This window comes from Cryptotermes secundus, unplaced genomic scaffold (genome assembly GCF_002891405.2).
Source record: "Cryptotermes secundus unplaced genomic scaffold, Csec_1.0 scaffold828, whole genome shotgun sequence".
Taxonomy (NCBI): Eukaryota; Metazoa; Arthropoda; class Insecta; order Blattodea; family Kalotermitidae; genus Cryptotermes; species Cryptotermes secundus.
Window position 1 is genome coordinate 256,761 of NW_019720720.1, and position 19,421 is coordinate 276,181.

Here is a 19,421-nt window from a genome sequence, read left to right on the forward strand (position 1 = left end):
AGCATTTCCTAGGACATAGATTCAACGTGTTGCCATGTTTTTACAGGTGCGTTCACTAGGAAGTAGACTCTTGGAAAACGTGTAGATCGAATTCCATGGAGACAGGATTTTATAATATAATCCGCAGAAACCCAGGCTGACCTAATCCGTGTGGATGCGAGTCGTAGGAGGCGACAAAATCGGAAGTCTCAAATCTGAGACGGTAAAATATGACTGCAAGTCTCAAGAGTACTCCACATAAACAGGATCGTAACCATCGTAACTGTCAAACAGTAATAAATATCTGGTCATGAGCCCGGGATACACGCAACAATATTGTCATGGGTCTCGACTGGACCAGAAACCAACAATTACTGTGCTGGTGACACTGGTGACAACCATCAGCAATTTATCTGACCGACCAGTCAGTGTTGAGGGTGATGAGTCAAGCGTTGCAGTGTCCCAAGTAGTCTCTAGGAAGCCCTGCACTGACGTCATAGAGTGTAGTCGAAATTCATTGGCTGAAATCGCCAGATAAAGGATCCAACTCTCATTTAGCGAGTTTAGTGTGGAGATAGAAAAGAAAAGACGGAGGAAGCCCTATTTGTAGCTGCTGAGAAAGTTGTGTAGAACTGCATTTATTTGCAACATTGAAATAAAATGAAGATCTGGACATCGGAACACACATTTAAGTATGTCATTTGCATAAATTATGTTAAAATATGTTCTTGTCATTTAATACATGGTAACTTTCGGAGATTGAGAAGGACACGTAAGAATCTTTAAAATTCAAGGCAGATTATATTGAATGTTTTTAGTATAAGCAGAGAATTGAAAATTAGTTTACATCCCATACTTGTTGGCGACTGTACGTTCTTCTGAAATTTTCGGCACATCACTGTGCTGCTATGTCGATTCCCGTTAAGGTATTTCTGAAGAATGAAATGGAGAATCACATAGATCTTCGTTTTTTTTTTAAATGCTGGAAGTTGCACTTAATTAGTTGTGCATAGTTACATCTTTCTTACCAGTTTTATTGTTTGTTAACAGTATTGATCCACTTAAATGTTTACAGCCATCCATGGGAAACAGTGGCCCAAGCTGCATGGAGAAAATACCCAAATCCTATGAATCCAGCAGTTATAGGTACAGATGTAGTAGACAGGAAAGTTGTTGATGGAGTTCTACATACACATCGACTTGTCAGCTCCAAGTGGGGCTTCCCAGGATGGGCACAGTCTGTGAGTAAACTTATTTATAATACATTTAGCTCCCTGATTTTGGAGATAGAGGGTTCTGTCTGATTTGATGAATATCATCCCATTGTCTTTCTGTTTCATTGTTTTATGTTTATCAAATTGAACTAATAATTTATTAGTTCTGTTAAGGTGCTTACAATAATATTTATTGTAGCAGAGGTGATATGAATCAGTGTTGACTTCAGTGTGAGGTTTAGTAACTTTTATTAGCCTATTTTTTAATATTATAATGTTACTTTATTAGCCTATTTTCTTTTCTTAAAAAGGAACATAGTTATGAGGTTATGTACTGTGTGTTTGTGCATGTGATCCTGTGGGTGCATATGTCTTCCCTTTATGCTTTTGAACCAGTTGATCAGTTTTAAAGAAATGTGGTGGAAGAATTATGCCAGTGGATGCTACACCAACCTCATACTTTCAGTTCCCTACTCTTTGTATCAGTGCATCGGATGCATGAGTTTGTGACATGGGAGTAATTCTAGTGCAGTTTAATATATATCCTGCAGTGGTATGTAGCAATAGGTGTCCAAAAATATGGATTATTTTTAATGTAATTGTTTTTTGTAAAAATTGATACAACAAAATAATGACTGCCTAAAATCAATACTGCACTGTGTTTAGCTCTCCATTTTGTTGCAATTACTAACAAACTGTTGGAGATAGATATGTGGTATTTGGTATGACAGTAGGTTATAAATATACCTAAAAATTCTATGTAAAAGTCAGGAGTTATGTATTTAGTGGTGCAGAACTTTGATGTTATGTCTGACAATTTTTAATATAAGAAAAAAAAGTTATATTTAAGAAAATCTTCCAAAACATAAATATTTCATTTACTACAGTTCTGTCTCAACTGCAGTTCATTTACCTGTCTAAAGTCCTACACCTGAACCAGTGAGCTAAACTTATTGTTATAAATTTACCTTACCTAAATGTGAAAATTAAGCACTCAAGATTTGTAGAATCTGTGCAGCATTTAAGTAGGTTTTATGAATTCTACCCAGAACTCAGTCAGGTTGAAATCTAGGTGGACTTGAAGGAAAATAAAATTAAATAAAGAACTTGCAGTTGTGTGCTGAAATATATTGTCACATGGATGAGTGTTACTATAGATGGGGTTTGAATTTGTTGTTGGATTTATTGAACACTTATACACACAACTTGTAACTACAAGTAACTGTAGCGCTATTGCTAATTTGCACTGTGCGCTTCACTGCAGTCTTCTGAGTCTGCTGTGTCTTCACCAGTTTTCTAGTAACAGCTTCCATTGACAGACGTTCCCCTTCCTCTGAGTTCCCAAATTGTCCCCATGCCTCAGCTGCCAGCTTCTAATAGCAGCATCTCACAAGGACTGAACTACAGCAGTCTCTAATTGACTCACTCACCATCCAACTCACTCCACTTCACTATCAAACTCAAAAGTTCAAGTCAGAGTTATGTTATGACTGATGGTCAGTCCGCCAGTCTGTCTTGGTGTCAAGCCAATGTGGAGCCCAAAATCAGTTTTTTGTTACTTTAAGACAGTTTTGCATTTGTTGATATGTGGTGCCCTCTGTGATGCGACGACTGCTCTGTCATTTACAATTGCTGCTGGCCATCGTCAGTGCAGTCATATTTACTGCCTGTAAAATATAGGGGCCATTTTATTCGAGAATTTTAATACAATTTTATGATGGTTATTATTCTGTCTTCTTTTGAATCAGCCCCATTAAGCTCTGTCATGATCTGCTGATGCATTAATGCAACTACTTCCGACATGTTCAGAGATGAACTGTTTGCATTAGGAGCCTAAACTGACTGCCTAAAGGAATGGGGGGGTGCTAATTTCTCGCAGTGTGGCAGGGCTTGGTAACTCTCACTAATAGTCCTGCTTATAACTTCTCGGCACAGATTGAATAGAAAAAACCGTCCCTCTGTTGCTGTTCAATTGTTGCTTAATGGACCACGCTGAAAAAACGCCATTCCTCTATTGTTGATTGCAGGTCGGTGCCTGGCAACGGCCACTGTACAATTTCCTTTCTCGTGGTTGTCACCTAGCAACCTGTCTACATGCCACAATATGCATCCCCACCATCCACTTAGTTGTCACTTGATTGGATTGGTGTCATGTATCAAAAACTTGATAGTTGTAACTCAGTCCAATTATTGTTGACTAAAATGTGATGTCTGTCGGTCCGTCCGTCTGCCCACCTGCCCATCCATACATTGCTCTCACTTGAATCATAAGGCTTCTGTGAAACGCTTCGTTTTACAATATTATATTTAAGCATCCTGTTGTACTCTATACGATATATGATATAAACTCCGTCCTGAGTGCAACAATTTATTGTAGGTCTTTCGTCTTGCTTTCTTCTACACTACATGTTTCAGCTGCAAACGGCCATCATCAGGTGTATTGCTTCGTTTTACTTCAGTTTCTTAATCTTAGACAGCTGTAGGACTGCTTGTATGGGGGATCAGCTTTTCGCAAGGCATTAGTACCTACACTGGACAACACAAACCTAGAATAAACGCAGACAGACATCCATGCCTTGAGTGGGATTCGGACCCACGATCCCAGTGTTCAAGCAGACGAAGACATTTCATGACTTAGGCTGCATGACCACTGTGATCAGTGGGAGGTGGTAGAGTGGTGGTAAAAAGATTTAAACTGTCATTTCTAATAATTATATTTTATATATCCTTGGCTCACCGCCGCACCCTCCTACTCACCGGTGCTTCAGCATCACAGCCCTGCCTCCCGGCGGCCAGGTATGGGCACGGAGCTTTAGCGCCATCCATTTTCAGGGCTTTTACGTATGACTACTTCATATTTAATCTTTAAGTAATTTATGTATTCATGGTTAGCCAGAATTGATTTGTAATACTGATTTCCATTTGACCATGGAAAACAAATTTCTGTAATTGCATCTGGTAATGTATTCACCATGGGATTTGGTCGAGAAAGAGAAGGGTTTCCAAATTATAACCTGAATTTTTGTTTAGGTTTATTTCATGATGCTGTCAGGCTCTAGACAAGTGGTCCTCACACGTTTTTGCCCATTGGACCACTTCAACAGAGCAAAAGATCTGCCAATCACCTACCCCTTCATGTTCCTGCTTGTTACTGCAAAGTAATTTATCAGATTTAATTGAAAATATGGTGCTGCTTTTGTTGCTGCAGCAGTGATGTGTTATTCTGAGCAGAAGAGCTTCAGACCTGTGACAGGCTTTGTGCTCAGATAGTTCTTCTCTTTTGTCAGTCCTGCAGGTGTTGAAAATTTTATCTCATGGTTGTATATCTTTCGGGAAAACAGCATGTGCTTCACAGCTGTGTTGCAAGTCCAAGATACGTGGACCATACATGAAGAGTAAAGTATATCAGATTTTTGACACTAAACACCAGCTGCAGTCCACCTGTCTAAGCTCCACAGGATTGTCTACCTCCATTGATATAAGCTTGACATTGATCTCTTCAGTATGGCCCATGTTTGCAAACTGGTTTCTGATGGACTTTCTAGAGTGCTTGTGGAGGCCCCATAGGCACACATTGAAGGCTTAAATGACCTGCCAATCACTTTCTTCCTTGGAGGCAAGCAAGGAATTGGCGAGAGTTGTGTTAAAAAAATAGTGGTTGAGGCAGTCACACCACATCTCTGCCATCACAAATCAAGATTTTACACTGATAACTTTCACTTCATAGCAGGGTTCAGCCTATTAATATGGTTAAAATAGCAGCAAAATATGCAAGTGAGGCAAGCCACAAGAAATCATGCATGCAGTCCAAAAGATCAGAGACTTTACAGTCACTGTTGCATAGGTGGAGTTTGACCTCCTCGCACAGCTCGTAGAGGTGGATGAGTATTTTGTCCTGCAGCAGCCAGTGACCTTCAGTACGGAAAAAATAATTTCACGTGCTCTCTGGGCATTCAAAGGATGCCTTTTGATGAAGTTTGCAATTTTTAATGCTTTGTCCAGAACTCCTTTAAGACTACTGCCTGTTTTACTTCTTCACAATGAGCTACTCATAGTAATGCAGCAGTGCTTTGCTGCTGCCAAGGGTGCAAGTACTTGCGACATATACATATAAGCTGTCCAACCTGTTAGTCAGTACTTATTCTGTTATTATATCAAGTCAGTGTTATTATTCACAATGAAATTATTCAGTATCTAAAAAGTGGTTCTCCTGTTCTGTTTGTCAGCAGAGCAAAGATTTGTCATGTACTTCCCCTAAATATTAATACCTGATATTCACCAGAAGGATAGCAGCATTACCCACTTTGTTGAAGGACTCGTCGAGTTGAGCAAGAACTACTGGCTCCAATGTAGGTGTGACCTCTGGTATTTCCCATTTTCAGCCATGGATGTTGGTTGACACTGAATAGTGTCATTTGAAGAGGGCATCTTCTTAATGTTATTTTTGTCTTTTTTCACAAGCATGGTATTTGACATTATTTTTGCTGCAAGTTTGGTCATGTTCTCTGCTAAATTATGTTTCCGAATCTTTTCTGCCAGCAGTAATACCTTGTGTGAAACTCCTCTAGCATTTGCAGTTTCCATACCAGAAGCAATAATGTGCTTAGTGTTATTGTGGATCAGTACTTTGTGTTTGTTCATGTGGGTTTCCAATGTTCTCCCTGTATTTGGATTCAGAATGGCATATAAGCTAGGAAGCCTTCATTGCCTCGTTAACCAAAATTCTATAATGCGAAGAGATGGAGGGTTATCCAGGAAAGTCTCTGGGTACTCATCACTGTTCTAGATCTTTTTTATGAATGCAGTTTTGGGGTGTTGTGTTGCTGTTCAAATCAACATATTAGTCTTACCAGAATTATTCATTAAGCAAGTGAGTTAATCAAGACAATTTCTGATTTCCTTCACTCCCTCCAACGCAGTTCCAGGATATATCTCAAAATACTCGTACATGAGGGATTCTTCCTTTCCAGTCCATCCTAATTTGTAGATTTAAATCTAGGCTGGGAACTGACCACCTCCACTGAGTTTTTTTTTTTCTGTTTTCCTCAGTGTTACCAAATGAATGCAAGAATTTTCCCTTGGCCACTACCTCCTCCATTGTTCCAATTTCACTGTTCTTAATATTCCTCACATCTTATTCCATAACACAAATCTCCTACAGGTGAAATAAAACCATAAATAATATATAGAATAATGAACAAGGTTTCATTTTTCCTTCATCGGATATCAGAAGAAAAATTGTACAGTGATACAGTTTGTAAGTTACGTATTACTCTTCAAAATAACCTGTAGTTGAGGTAGGAGAGGAGTACTGTCCAGCATTCTCATGAAGTTGGTTTATCCATGAACAGTGGAGGCTAATTCAGATGTTTTTAAATGAAACTGATAGTATAGTCCTTGTAGGTAAACATTTGTCCTATTTTCTATTCAAAGTTTACAAACAGAGAGCTCCTTTATTGCCAGTACATGTTAACTTTGCTGCAGAATATGCCATTAGGAAGGTTCAAGAAAATTGGGAAGGACTGGAAGTAAATAGAATACATCAGCTTCCAGTCTCTGCTGGTGTGTTAATTCATTGAACAAAAATATAAATAACAGAAAGAAGAACACTATTAGGCACTGTTAAGAAGGGTGGTTTGGAAGTAAAAACAGACACAACTAAGTGCATGTTCATATCTTATTACCAGAATGCAACACAAGATCTACTAGCTACTAAATCCTTTGAAATATGACAATTTTAAAATATTTGAAAAAATAACAAATCTTTCACAGTTTGCCTTATTTAATTTCTTTAAACAAAACTAAAATATACAAAATTGTAACTTCACATGGTTACATATGTATATATACACATATCATATTTTGGTCAACGCTTTCAGTGGCTTGACAATTTATTTACAAGGTAGAATCAATAAATAGGACACAAATGAATATAAAATGTAAAACGTGATATTCAGACCTGGATAAAAACATGTATTTCTTGACATATCTCCACCAGCATTGATTCACTTGTCCCATCGCTTTGTCAGTGCATCAAAAGTCACAGCATAGAAGTCTTTCGACTGTTGCCTCAGCCACTTTTGCGCCTCTGTCTCAATCTCTTCTTCATTAGAGAAATGTTTGCCACCAAGGTGTTTTCTTTTAGCAGACCAAACAGATGAATTCACTAGGGGCCAAGTCTGGACTTTAAGGCAGTTATTCAAGAAGTTCCACTGTAGTTCTTGAATTCTATCCTGGGTTGCTCAGGTTGTATGGGGTCTGGCATTGTCGTGATGTAGCAGTACCGCTCTTGCTGTCTGGCATGGACGTTTTCTGTTAATTGCATCCCAAAGCTTCAACATAACTGCACAGTACAATGCAAAATTCATATTTTCACCACACATCTGAAAATGGGCTAACAGTACTCCCTGATAATCTCAAAACATGGTAAGCATAGCCTTCTGAGCTAATGATGTAACCTTAAACTTTTTGGGTAAAGGTGAACTGGGATGTTTCCATTGGATTGAAGCACACTTTGATTTGGATTGGTAGTGATGCATCCATGACTTGTCCCCAGTAACAGTTGTGTTAAACATATCATCTTTATCTGCATACCATAAGAGATGTTGCAGGGACTGACCCATTTGGCTTATTTTTCTCAGTCTTTCAGTTTTCCAAGTACCCACCATGCACAGACTTTCTGAAACTTCAAAGATTGTGCATTATGCTGTATGCTAAACCATGGGGACACCCTAGTGCAGTTGCCTCACTATTGTTATTCTCCTGTCAGCCCAAATCAACTCTTCCACCCACTGCACAGTTGCTTCTGTTGCAGTCTCAACAGTGTGACGTTCGAACGTCCTTGAGAGAATTTTTTGACCTAGTTGTGAACACTTCTGCTGTAAACAGGAAACATTTCTTTATGAATATCCTTTGCATTCATCCCTTTTGCCCACAGAAAACACACAACAGAATGCTGATTTTCGGTAGTATACTCCTCAAGCATGGTCGCCAATTTGACCTGTGAACATGCACGTGCGTATTTGCTACCTGGACTACCATGAAGCTGTGCTGTGCTGCTTCCTAGTGATGAAAAGAGGACATCTTTTACGCCCATTACAGCTGTTTCACTTCCATTTGTGACCTATTTACTGACTATCCCTCTTATGAAGTTGAATGGTGGGATAATACGCGAATAATTAATTGAAAAAATGTCAAAAAAGAGGCTGTGTTTTAAAGTGAGGAACTTTACTGGCATTTGCCTGGAGAGACTGTGGAAAACTACAAAACAGGAACGCTGCATCTTTGATTATGGCAGGCAGTAACTATGAGGGTTGGAACTTTAATATTGGCAACACTACTGTAGAGACGCCATGCAACGGAACCAAATAATGTCGCTTATACCACACGTTAGTTACATACGTACCTTACCTCACAGCAAATGGACTCCCCCTTCCCACATTACGCGCATGCGCAGTGACGAGAAAAAAAGAGCCTCGTGTCAGCTGGCGGTCTAATGTAGTGTTGTCACGATGTTTTCGAAACAGGAACAACGGAGTTGGATAAAGATTGAATGTGCCGGAGGCCGTAAAGCACGACAGTGTCATCAGGGTCTTCAAGAGGCTTGCGGGAAATCTGCATTGCCTTACAGAAGAGTGGCAAGGTGGGTAAAAGCCTTCAGTGAGGGACGCCAGAATGTGACAGACATTCGTCGGCCAGGTCGTCCTAGTGTCAGTGAAGAAGTGTATGCTCTTTCCGCGTTACTGGAGAGTGATCGACGCCATACGATTCGTGCTGGCCCTATAGACAGGATTAGCGCATACGACTGTGCTTCACATTCTGAAGGAACGCCTGGGCATGAGAAAAATTCCATCACGATGGGTTCTGCATGATTTGACGGAAATGCAGAAATGGCTACGATACGACGCTGCTCGTAACCACTTGGAGCGCTGTGAGCGCGAAGGAGAGGCTTTCTTACGCCGTATCATTACACTGGATGAGACATGGGCCAAATCGTGCGAGCCACAAATGAAACGCCAGTCGAACGAATGGCGCCATTACGGGTCACCACGAAAATCAAAAGTTCGTCAGAACCCCAGCAGTGTGAAAGTTATGGTGATGCTCGTGTACGACTGTGATGGTGTTATCCTAACGCATACCGTTCCCCGACAACAGACCGTCAGTGCGCAGTATTACTGTTCATTTTTGGAACACAACCTGCGACCAGCTTTGAGAAAGAAGCGACGACACTTTCTGCAGAACCCACCCATCATTTTGCAGGACAGTGCTCGGCCGCATGCCGCGCAAACCGTGGCTGATTTGTTCGATCGATGGGGCTGGGAAATGCTGTACCATCCACCATACTCCCCGGACTTAAGCCCTTGTGACTTCGACTTGATTCCTGAGATGAAGGAACCACTTCGTGGCATTCGCTTCAGAACTGTTCCAGAGATTCTTCATGCAGTAGACCTGCATGACCTGCAGTAGACCTGCTGCTAAAGGTGTCATACGACTTCCATATCGCTGGCAACGGGTTGTACACAATGCTGGTGACAACATTGAAGGAGAGTAAAACTTCGTAACAGGCATCTATTTTGTATCAGTTGTAAATAAATAGTTGCCACTATTAAAGTTCCAACCCTCATATATATGTTGTTTTGTATGGGTGTGAAATTGGTTTTTCATCCTAAGGGAGGAGAATATTTTGACCCAAGTAATTGGTGTTTCCTCCCTTTTGTGCTGGAATTATGCGACCTTGTGAGATTTCAACGTATTTGAAGCATTCCATTAAGTTGTGTATGAATCACGTGTTTCAGATTTTCTTCAGCTCTTTTGACGTTCTTTTCTAGAAAACTGAGTAATGAGGAGCTTCATAACTTGTGCTCTTCTCCAAGTATAATTAGAATGATCAAATCAAAGAGGATGAGATGGGCAAGGCATATAAAACGAATGGCGCGAAGAGGAATGCATGTAGGATATTGGTGGGAAAGCCAGAAGGAAAGAGACCTTTGGAAGGCCAAGACATAGATGGGCGGATAATATTAGTATGGATCTTAGATGGGATGGGGTGCTGTGGACTGGTTTGATCTGGCTTAGGATAGGGACAAGTGGAGGGCTCTTGTGAACACGGTAATGAACCGTCGGATTCCATAAAATTCTGTGAATTTCTTGAGTAGCTGCACAACTGGCGGCTTCTCAAGAAGGACTCAGCTCCATGTAGTTAGTAGTGACGTTCTCGCATTCAAATTACATACTGACTACTGTTTCGTCCTTGAAGAAAAAGAGAGGAAGACCAAGTAATGGCATTATGAAAAAATGAGAGGGGAACACCTTAGGCCCAGCAAAGCGTTGCTGACTAGACTGTACATAGCATACGCAAATATTGCCATATGGGCGTTGAGTTTTGTAAAAGTTCTGTCCTCATCTGTGTCATCTATCTTGGAATGGTAAGAATGCTAGTATTTTCAGGGCAGATTACAGTATCTGATTGTATAGGGCATGAGAAGTCTGGTGAATAAGTAGATTCTGAAAGGTTCTAACGATGGTGCATAACACTCAGGATTACTGGATTTTTCGGCGTTGCCCATCGTTCAGTATTTAAAAAAATAGAACACGACTTTTCTGTAACAGATCCAGTTTCCAAAACTTTTTTTAAAGAATACCGGACGACGGACAACGTCCAAAACTCCAGTAATTCTGGTGAAGTAGTTTTTCGATGGGGCATTGCCGCATTTTTTAATTCTTAAGGTGGGTTGGTACTGAGTCCACTTAGTGCGTCGGCCACTGTTGGGTTTGTTGTGCCAGTCACGGATGATAGATGGGTTGTGGAGCGGTTGTTGGAATGAAAATTGGCAGGGGAAACAGAAGTACCATTATTCTTGAAGAACATCTTCAAGTTGCTTTAGAGATGTTGGAAGTGGGAATCTGTTCGTCACACTAGTCAGAAAAACTGACCACAGTGTTTCAATGATGTTCAAATTTGGTGATTGTGCTGGCCATGGGGAAATGTTGAGTTCACCTTCATGCTCTTCAAACCATGACTGAAGAGTTCCGGCTGTGTGAATGGTGGAGTTTTCGTCTTGGAAAACTGCGTCGTTGTTCTGAAATAATGTCTGGATCATGGAATGCACCTGATTACCCAACCTGTCCCTGTACGCCCTTCTCAGTAATTTGACCATGAAGGGTAATAATGGGGCCAACAGACTACTGTACCACAATATTGCTGGCCAAACCATCACAGAATCTCCCCCATGTTTCACTATTGGAACCAGGAATTCCGGATTTTAGCTTCTTCGGATGTTCTCCAAATGTCAGTTCTTCCTTGTGTAGGGAACAGCCTAAAGGACGACTCATCTGACCATATCACGTGCACATTTCCAGTTGTCTGATGTCCAGGTTTTATGGTCGTGACACCATCGTTTGCGCATCTGAGCATTACTTTCAGTAATCAGAGGTTTAGCCGTATCGTGGATGTTGGACTTGTGAAGCTCACGTTGGAGAGTTGTTGTGGAAATGGAGCCTCTCAGATGAGTATTCAGTTCTGCTGTCATCTGTGCTGCAGTATTTCTGTGATTTATCGAAACAACCCTCATTGTACGACGATTTCTTTCTGTCAGTGTTGATTTTATCCCACTGTTCCTCGTCGTTGATGTCTTCCCATGATTCGTGTATGCCGACATGATCTTAGAAACTATCGCTCACGATACACCTAAAAATGTGACAGTTTTTATTACAGGTGCACCAGCTAAATGTGCACCAAAGATCTGTTTTCTTTCAAAATCGGACAAGTCTTCAATTTTCCGATTCTCTCACATGGACTGTCACTCAACACAATCACTAATGCATTGACAAGAGTTCTACAGAGGGTAAACAAACAGAAGAACATTCATTGTTGCCAACTGAAGTTATTTCACAATAGCCAACACAATATCTGTTCCTCAGTTTCTTAGTGTTTCCACTATTTTCTCCACCCTCTGTATATCCATAATTGTAATCAGACATGCTGTTAACAACTATGTGCTAACCAAATGAGTGATGTTGTAATAATGAACTCATTTATTTGGCTTATTGACCGAAAATACACTGTACGGTTGTTATAAAAGTAGTGAACGGTTAGCCTTGGGTATGGTGTCATTCCTAAAACAAAATTGGGAAATGGAAAAGGAAACAGAACCCTGACCTTCCAATTGTGAGCTTCCCGCACCACGGACCAAGCTTGTGTTTGTTTTCGGAAGTAAAAGGAGATCCATGACCATGTATTCGTATCATGGAATTGTAGTCACAAGTTACTTACCATTCATTAGACTCCATCGTTGTGATTGTGCATGGTTAATCGATTTTCGGATTATTAAACGACGCATATTCAGCAACTTAAAAATTGCAGTTGAATGTTAGAGAGTGGAAAATTAAAGACCGCGAATTTGTGATAACATTTTGGAAACTGTCCCAGAACATGCCTGGAGGAACTAAACAAATCTGCTAGGAAAGCATGTCTCCGAGTGAATATTTGAACCCGTGACCTCCGGAGTAAGAAGCAGGAGTGCTAACCACTCAGCTGTGAATTTTCGTCGTTTCACCGTGGTCCGATTCGACTAAAAGTGGTCAGTTTTGTTCATTTGAATTCCTTTTAAAGGATGGGATGACATTCTGAATTTTGATTCGGAAACGAAGTTGGCTTTTCTGTATGTCCAAATTTCATCGTTCTAGTGCAGTTTTGGAAGTTTTAAAAATATTAAAAGAGGCGTATAACGCGTCGAATTCCTTTGCTACCCAGAAATCGAACGCGGATCTGAGCCATTGCTACTTTGAGGGATTTTTGTTTGCATCTATAATTCAAACGTGATCGAATGTTGAAACTATGTTGTGATTTACCAGCCTTTCCCAAGTTTTGATTAACCAGCATGAGGTATACATGAAAGCCTATACTGTTTTAATGTTTGAAGTGTCATTGTATTTCTACGAGTGTGAAACTTGGCCCTCGTAAACGGCATGTAATATGAGCACTGTCTACATTTGCTTAATTTGTTCAGATAAACTTCAATAAGAGCTTCGAAGTTCAAGAGCAATGTTCGATCAGATTAGTGGAATTTTTCATCGCCTATTAATGATAGTATCCGAATGTTACATTCTTACACGCTGTACCCACTGATGAATGGCAATGTTTGTGACCTATGAGACTAAAAATTATAGTATTATGTTACAACGATCTGTGTGTGCTCGCGGTTACGTGCACCCACTGTTTGGCGCAAAAATACGGACTGTAATACACATGACAGTGGTGTGAAATACACGCATAATTGTAAATAAGATCAAAAATCTGTGACTGGTATCTTAATAGAGTAATGTTCAGAAACGCAATACACGTAGACGCATTATTGTAATTAGAAATGGTGAATGGGAAATATCATTTGGCAGATCTGGGCGCAGATGGGAAGATAATACTGAGACATATCTCACAAAAGTAGGCCTAGAATGTGGATGCGATTCGCCTGAGGATTGAGGTTCAGTGGCGGGCTGTTAGCAACATAGCAGTGAACTTCGGATTGAGGAACTTTTTGACTAGCGGAGCGACTTTCAGCTCTGCTCCATGGAGTTCAAAGTTGGGGGTAACAGCGAAAACCTCACGCAAGATATAGCCTGTATGTGACAAATTTTCGGTTCACCTTTCTATTCCTTTCGAGATCGCCTGAGGTGATATTGGGGTTTTCTTGTGTTTTTCGAGCCCACGTAACTGCATGATTAGTACCAAAATCAAGGCCACAGACAAGGTCGAATAAGCGACTCTCTCCAAAACTAGATTCTAAATCACACGCCCGAGAAACATTTCAGTAAAGATAATCGTTGTTGACCAATCGCTTTAATTGTATTACGCGGGTGACGCATTTATGGGGAAGAAACTAAAAAGGCATACCGGTAAATGCATGTAGCTCACCTGCTAACGAAATTGTATTTTGCTTCTTAAAATATATATGTTGACCCTTCGATATAGTACATATCAAGAATTATGGTGGGCTGTAATCACACGTTTGGCACGTACTGTCTTCGCTCGCTTGGAAACCGGGATCGTGGGTTCGAATCCCACTCAGGGCATGGATGTTTAGTTTCTGTGTTTGTGTACAGGTAGAGGCCTTGCGACGAGCTGATCACCCGCACAAGGAGTCCTACCGAATGTGTAAGATCGAGATAAACCTAAGTGAACGGAGAAATTCATGCCCACTGGGGCTGTAGTGCCAAGGAAAAAAAAATAAGCACACGTTTGCCCTCAAGTAGTTCACAATGGCTTCCGAATCGCCCTCGGCATGAGTAAGCTCACATTTAATTGGACAGCGACTGTCTGCAGCTGCTGCATCGTCTACAGGCGCGATACTCTGAAAAGTTAAAAATTCTTATAGCTCGGCATCCGCAGAACTGCAGAATCTCTCGTACGTTTCAGAGCTTCTGTGTACAGGACACGTGTTGATTACTATATTCTATGATGTGACTCCATATAGTCTGGTAGATCGTTGCTGGCGTTTTGTAGGCCTTCTGAAGGATAGAGAAGTATTCTATGTATGGAGAGAACTCAGGTCTCACATGGACACATGTTGCTATCCTACTGCGTGGCGATCAATCTCTGCCTATGTTTTGATGTTGCGCGAACCATGGATCACATTTTGCCTTTAAATTCGTGATTTCAAGTAGTTTTGATATGTCATAATAATATTAATTGTCTGTTATGTCGTTTGGTGTTTGAATCCTTTGCATCATTAAGTACGATTTTATTTATGCGCGAGAAAGTATAATATTAAATGCAGATTTAGTTTACGGGAGAAGTGATGGAACATTTGAAAGATATGTGCGAACAATATGAACGTTCTGCAATTTGCACCTAGATGTACCTCGTTGTCTTGTGAATAGTTACAGTACTGCGACATGTTTAACGTGGTGTATTCATTAATGGAATTCACCAAATATGAATGATTTATGATCCAGATTTGTGGGCAAGGGTGTCGGAAAGTGGTGAAATTTACGTAAGAATGACAGTTGCTTATGGCATTAACTGCATGGCCTAGAAAAATGTTTGTGAATGTGGGAAAAAATCGAATGAGGAGGGACTCGTGTTTATGATCCGCGTTCGTAGCGATTAGCTACTGTAAAATGTGTTGAGGTAAAGGAGCAGCGTGATCAGCATATGAACATTCATAGAATTGATGAAGTTACATGTGAAGTCAGCATCATTCATAAAGATACGGCTCCACAGTGGCTTACAGCCCAACCGAAAAAAAAAGCATTCCGATGTCTCAAAATGTTTGTGCCATTCACTACAGTCCCACGTGAAAGCAAAGCATGTGATCGCCAGACGCGGAGACCTGTGGTTATAACATCTGGAACAGGAAGACTTTGGATAGTGTTCAAGTCACGTGTTTGCTGTTCTGACGTCGTCGCGCTTTGTTATCTCATGTCTGACGATCTTTTATGACCAAGTGACGCAATGTAGTGCAGTGACGTTTTCTCCTGTATTGTGATCCAATATGAAGTGTAATGAATATGCAGGGTGTAACCGAAAATGTGGACAAACTTTGGGCACTAGTTCCACGTATCAAAAGAAGAAAAACTGCCCATATCAACATGTCGCCAGAAACATTTAATTTGTGAGTTACAGTGAAAGAGTACTGTACATGCATGATAGTGCTGCAGCTGTGCTGATATGTACGAGTACTCAATAACGCCTATCACGACCGATGGATGATAGGTAGACGAGGACCCACTGCCTGGCCTCTACGCTTGCTAGATTTGAATCATCTCAGTTTTTACCAGTGGGGACACCTAAAAACCATTGTGTATGCAGCTCATGTTGACAGTGAAAAAGCATTTCGCCATCGCATTTTGGATGCCTGTCAAGCCATCCGCATGTACCTCAACATCTTTGAACGGATGCCGCGGAGCAAGATGGGACGTGTCGAGGCGTGCGCTGAATCTCATGGAAGACATTTGAGCACTTAACTATAAATGTACTCTTTCGGCAGTAGCACATAAGTTAAATGTTTCTGGACACGTGTTGATATGGACATTTTTGTTGTTTTAATATGTGGAACTCGTGCCCAAAGTTTTATGCGCCTTTCAGTTACATCCTTTGTAGTTACTCATGAAGTGGATCTACTTTGTTGTCCTTGTTGATAACCACATTTTTAAAGCCCCGGCTAAATAGTAGATGAATCATGAATTTGTTGTGAATAGATTTTCTTGGAACTAGTGGATTTACTCTACATCTTTTATTCGTGTCATGAGTCATAGACACGTTCCAGAAAATACAAATATATCAGATTGTTATATTTTGTAAGTATATTGCCGCGTGATTGAGTGACTATAAACGAGGTTTGGATATGTAACTGGATTTATTGAATACTTACAGATCGTAACCATAAGTAACTTTAGCGCTGTCGCTGATTCACACACTCGGCAATTCATTACAGCACGCGTTAAACCTTCTCAGTCTGCTGTATCTTCACCGGTTGTCATCTGTTCTCAGCTTTCGTGTTCGCGTCTTTACTGGCCGGCGACCAACTCATACCAACCTACTGCTTTTCTGGTTGACTAACTCAACTTTCTCGCAGTTTCAGCTGCTCCACATTATATACCCTCGGCACGTACCTCATAGAAAACAGTCAGTCAGAGTTACTTTACGACTGAAAGCGGCCTCCGTAGTCTAGACGTAACGTTCCCACCTCATGACTCGTGGGTACGCGGGTTCAAATACCCGGCGGAGGTCGTCGAATTTTTAAGGGCGGAAAAATTCAGGGAACAAGTCCTCCGGGAGGGACTTCAAGCTGTGTGTCCCGTGTCGTAACTTTACGGCACGTAAAAGAACCTCATATCCCCAAAGGGGATCACTGAGCCAAATTCCAGGACGTTTCCCGCCCAACAATAGTCTTTAAGGCCTCTGATAGATGGGGGAAGCATTATAGATACCGCTAAGCAAGTGGCCGAACTCGCTTGCTCGGCGGGACTGATGGTACGCGCCATTTATCGGTAGGGTATAGAGACTGGTAGAATATCATAGAGGGAAGCACAATAGATCAAACTGGTCGCGGTGCATGGGGAAACCCACCCTCTCTAAATAACTAACTAACTACTTTATGACTGGCGGTTTACCGCCAATCCGTTTTAGCGACAATCCCCTTGAGACTCACGACCAGTATTTTTTTTTTCAAATGAATACTTGCTGTCATAGCCCTTTTGTAATTTCTTCTCTAGCGAGAGAATGTGTCTCTTGTTTACAATTACTGCTGGCCCCCGCCAGCGCAGTCTTACTCGGGTCATACCCCCGCGGGACTCGTGACCACATTTGATTGTCTCAGATTCAAGACTCCCCAGACCTGGAGGGGCCAGGTCACTGTATTTATATCCCTCAAGAACAAGTTGACCCAATCATACCCCCAGGCACTGGGTTCCCTTTCGTCGTCTCCTACGACTTGCAGGGCTAGAGTGGAGGTATTTTACCCTGCCTCCACACAGGATCATAAAAAACATAATTGTTGCACCACGTACCTATTGAAGGGCCTCTTAGAGAACACCGCTTCCCAGCTACTCCATTGTTGCATGTTACGAATCTGTTGCCTAGCAACAGGCGTGTTTGCAGAGCCGTTCCCTATCAATGACTGTCTCTGCTGGCTTCACAGTTCTTGGCTTGAGCAAATATGCCACAGCTTTTATAGCTAGAAGACCATCTGTCTCATGCTATAAAGCAGTTGTTAGAATCTTTTTTTTGTCATGTACTGATAAACTGTTGCATGTCAAGTTCATTTATTCTTTTAACAGATAATACAGTTTGACATGTATGATAGCCATTGAAGTTTCAGTGGGAAATCTCAAATGAAAGGAGTGCAGTAGACAATTTCATAGAGCTGATTCAATTTCACATGCAGATATCCACGACACTTGCGGAATGCAGTATGTTGATTATGATGTTGAAAATCTCATCAAGAACTTGGTTAATTCTTTGCTGGAACTTGAAGGTTAATTATCATGTAGAGAAGCCAGCAAATATCCATGTTTTGAGCCAGTTGCATTCACTCCAATGTCTTTAAGAAGCATATTAATAATATTTTTTCACATACTGCCTATGTCTTCAAAGTGTCTCTGTGAATTCAGCGAAATGGGTTTGGTGATAGAAGGTAATAACAGGCAAATGTACAAGAAATAGATGTTTATGCCCTTGATCAACAAACTGGGGGTACGTGGTAGCGTGGTGGTTAAGGTACTATGCTACAAGCCGGAAGGTTGCAGGTTCAAGTCCCGATGAGGTCATTGGATTTTTTTCAATTGACCTAATCCTTCTGGCCGCACTAGGCCCTGGCGTTTGCTCAGCCTCTAACAGAAATGAGTACCAGGAATTAAATAATTTTCCTGGGGAGTAAAGCGCGGCCGGCGCGTAAGGCTGACAACCGCCATCTAGGGGCCGATTGTCTAGATAATGTGGGACCCTTAACGTCTCACAACCCTATGGGCCTTCATGGCCTGTTACAGGGATAGCTTTACTTTTACTTTTTATTTGATCAACAAACTAGCTTCTTCAAATTGGTATGATTCGTAGAAAGTTAGTTGACTTTTACATTTTACCAGAACAGGAAACGATTTTCGCAGGTTGTCAAAAACACGCAACATATTTTCCCACATGGTTGTCAGCAACTGAGGAACATATTTTGATAGGGTTAATTTGTTTGATATGCTACATATATTAAAAAAAATATTTGTGTTACCATCTAACTGTATCTGGTTGATTACCTTATGTCTGATCAATCAATCAATCTTAGTGGTTTTAGTCTGCAAGCGAACTATACCGACTGAGCGACCGCCGCTTGTCGGCGAAGTTAGTGCCAACTTTAGCAGATAGAAGGTTTCACGTGGTCAGCGCAACGAATCCCCACGACCGTTAATCTCGGTTTTCTAGACTGGCCTTATGTGTGATATCTGTTATTAAAACCTTGACATGTTTTGGTCTTACAANGTTGTATATTCATACACTTGAAATGCAATAGAAGAATGAAGCATATAACAGCTGTTACAGACTGCTCTTTGAAGATTGTTTCAACTGTTACCAAACCCTACTTGAAATAAACTTGGCATTCACCTCCAGGAAGATTTCTTGGCAGTTGAGTCTTAAAGATTTGTATTGCATAATTTAAGTGTGTAAATTTAGGTCAAAATTGTTAACTGTAAAAAGTAGAATGTAGTACATATCCCACAATGATTTTTATAACTATTCAAGTC

General features: G+C 40.9%; 1 protein-coding gene across 1 annotated transcript in view; it reads left to right on the plus strand.

The window, feature by feature from the left end:
- Nucleotides 1-516: 516 nt before the first annotated feature.
- The window catches only part of LOC111872205 (protein slowmo), a 28,234-nt gene continuing 9,329 nt past the window's right edge, over nucleotides 517-19,421 (plus strand). Inside the window, exons 1-2 of the mRNA XM_023865857.2 lie at nucleotides 517-671; nucleotides 1,055-1,220. Coding sequence (XP_023721625.1) covers nucleotides 640-671; nucleotides 1,055-1,220 — 198 coding nt within the window. The 5' untranslated portion in view covers nucleotides 517-639. The remainder of the gene's footprint in view (nucleotides 672-1,054; nucleotides 1,221-19,421) is intronic.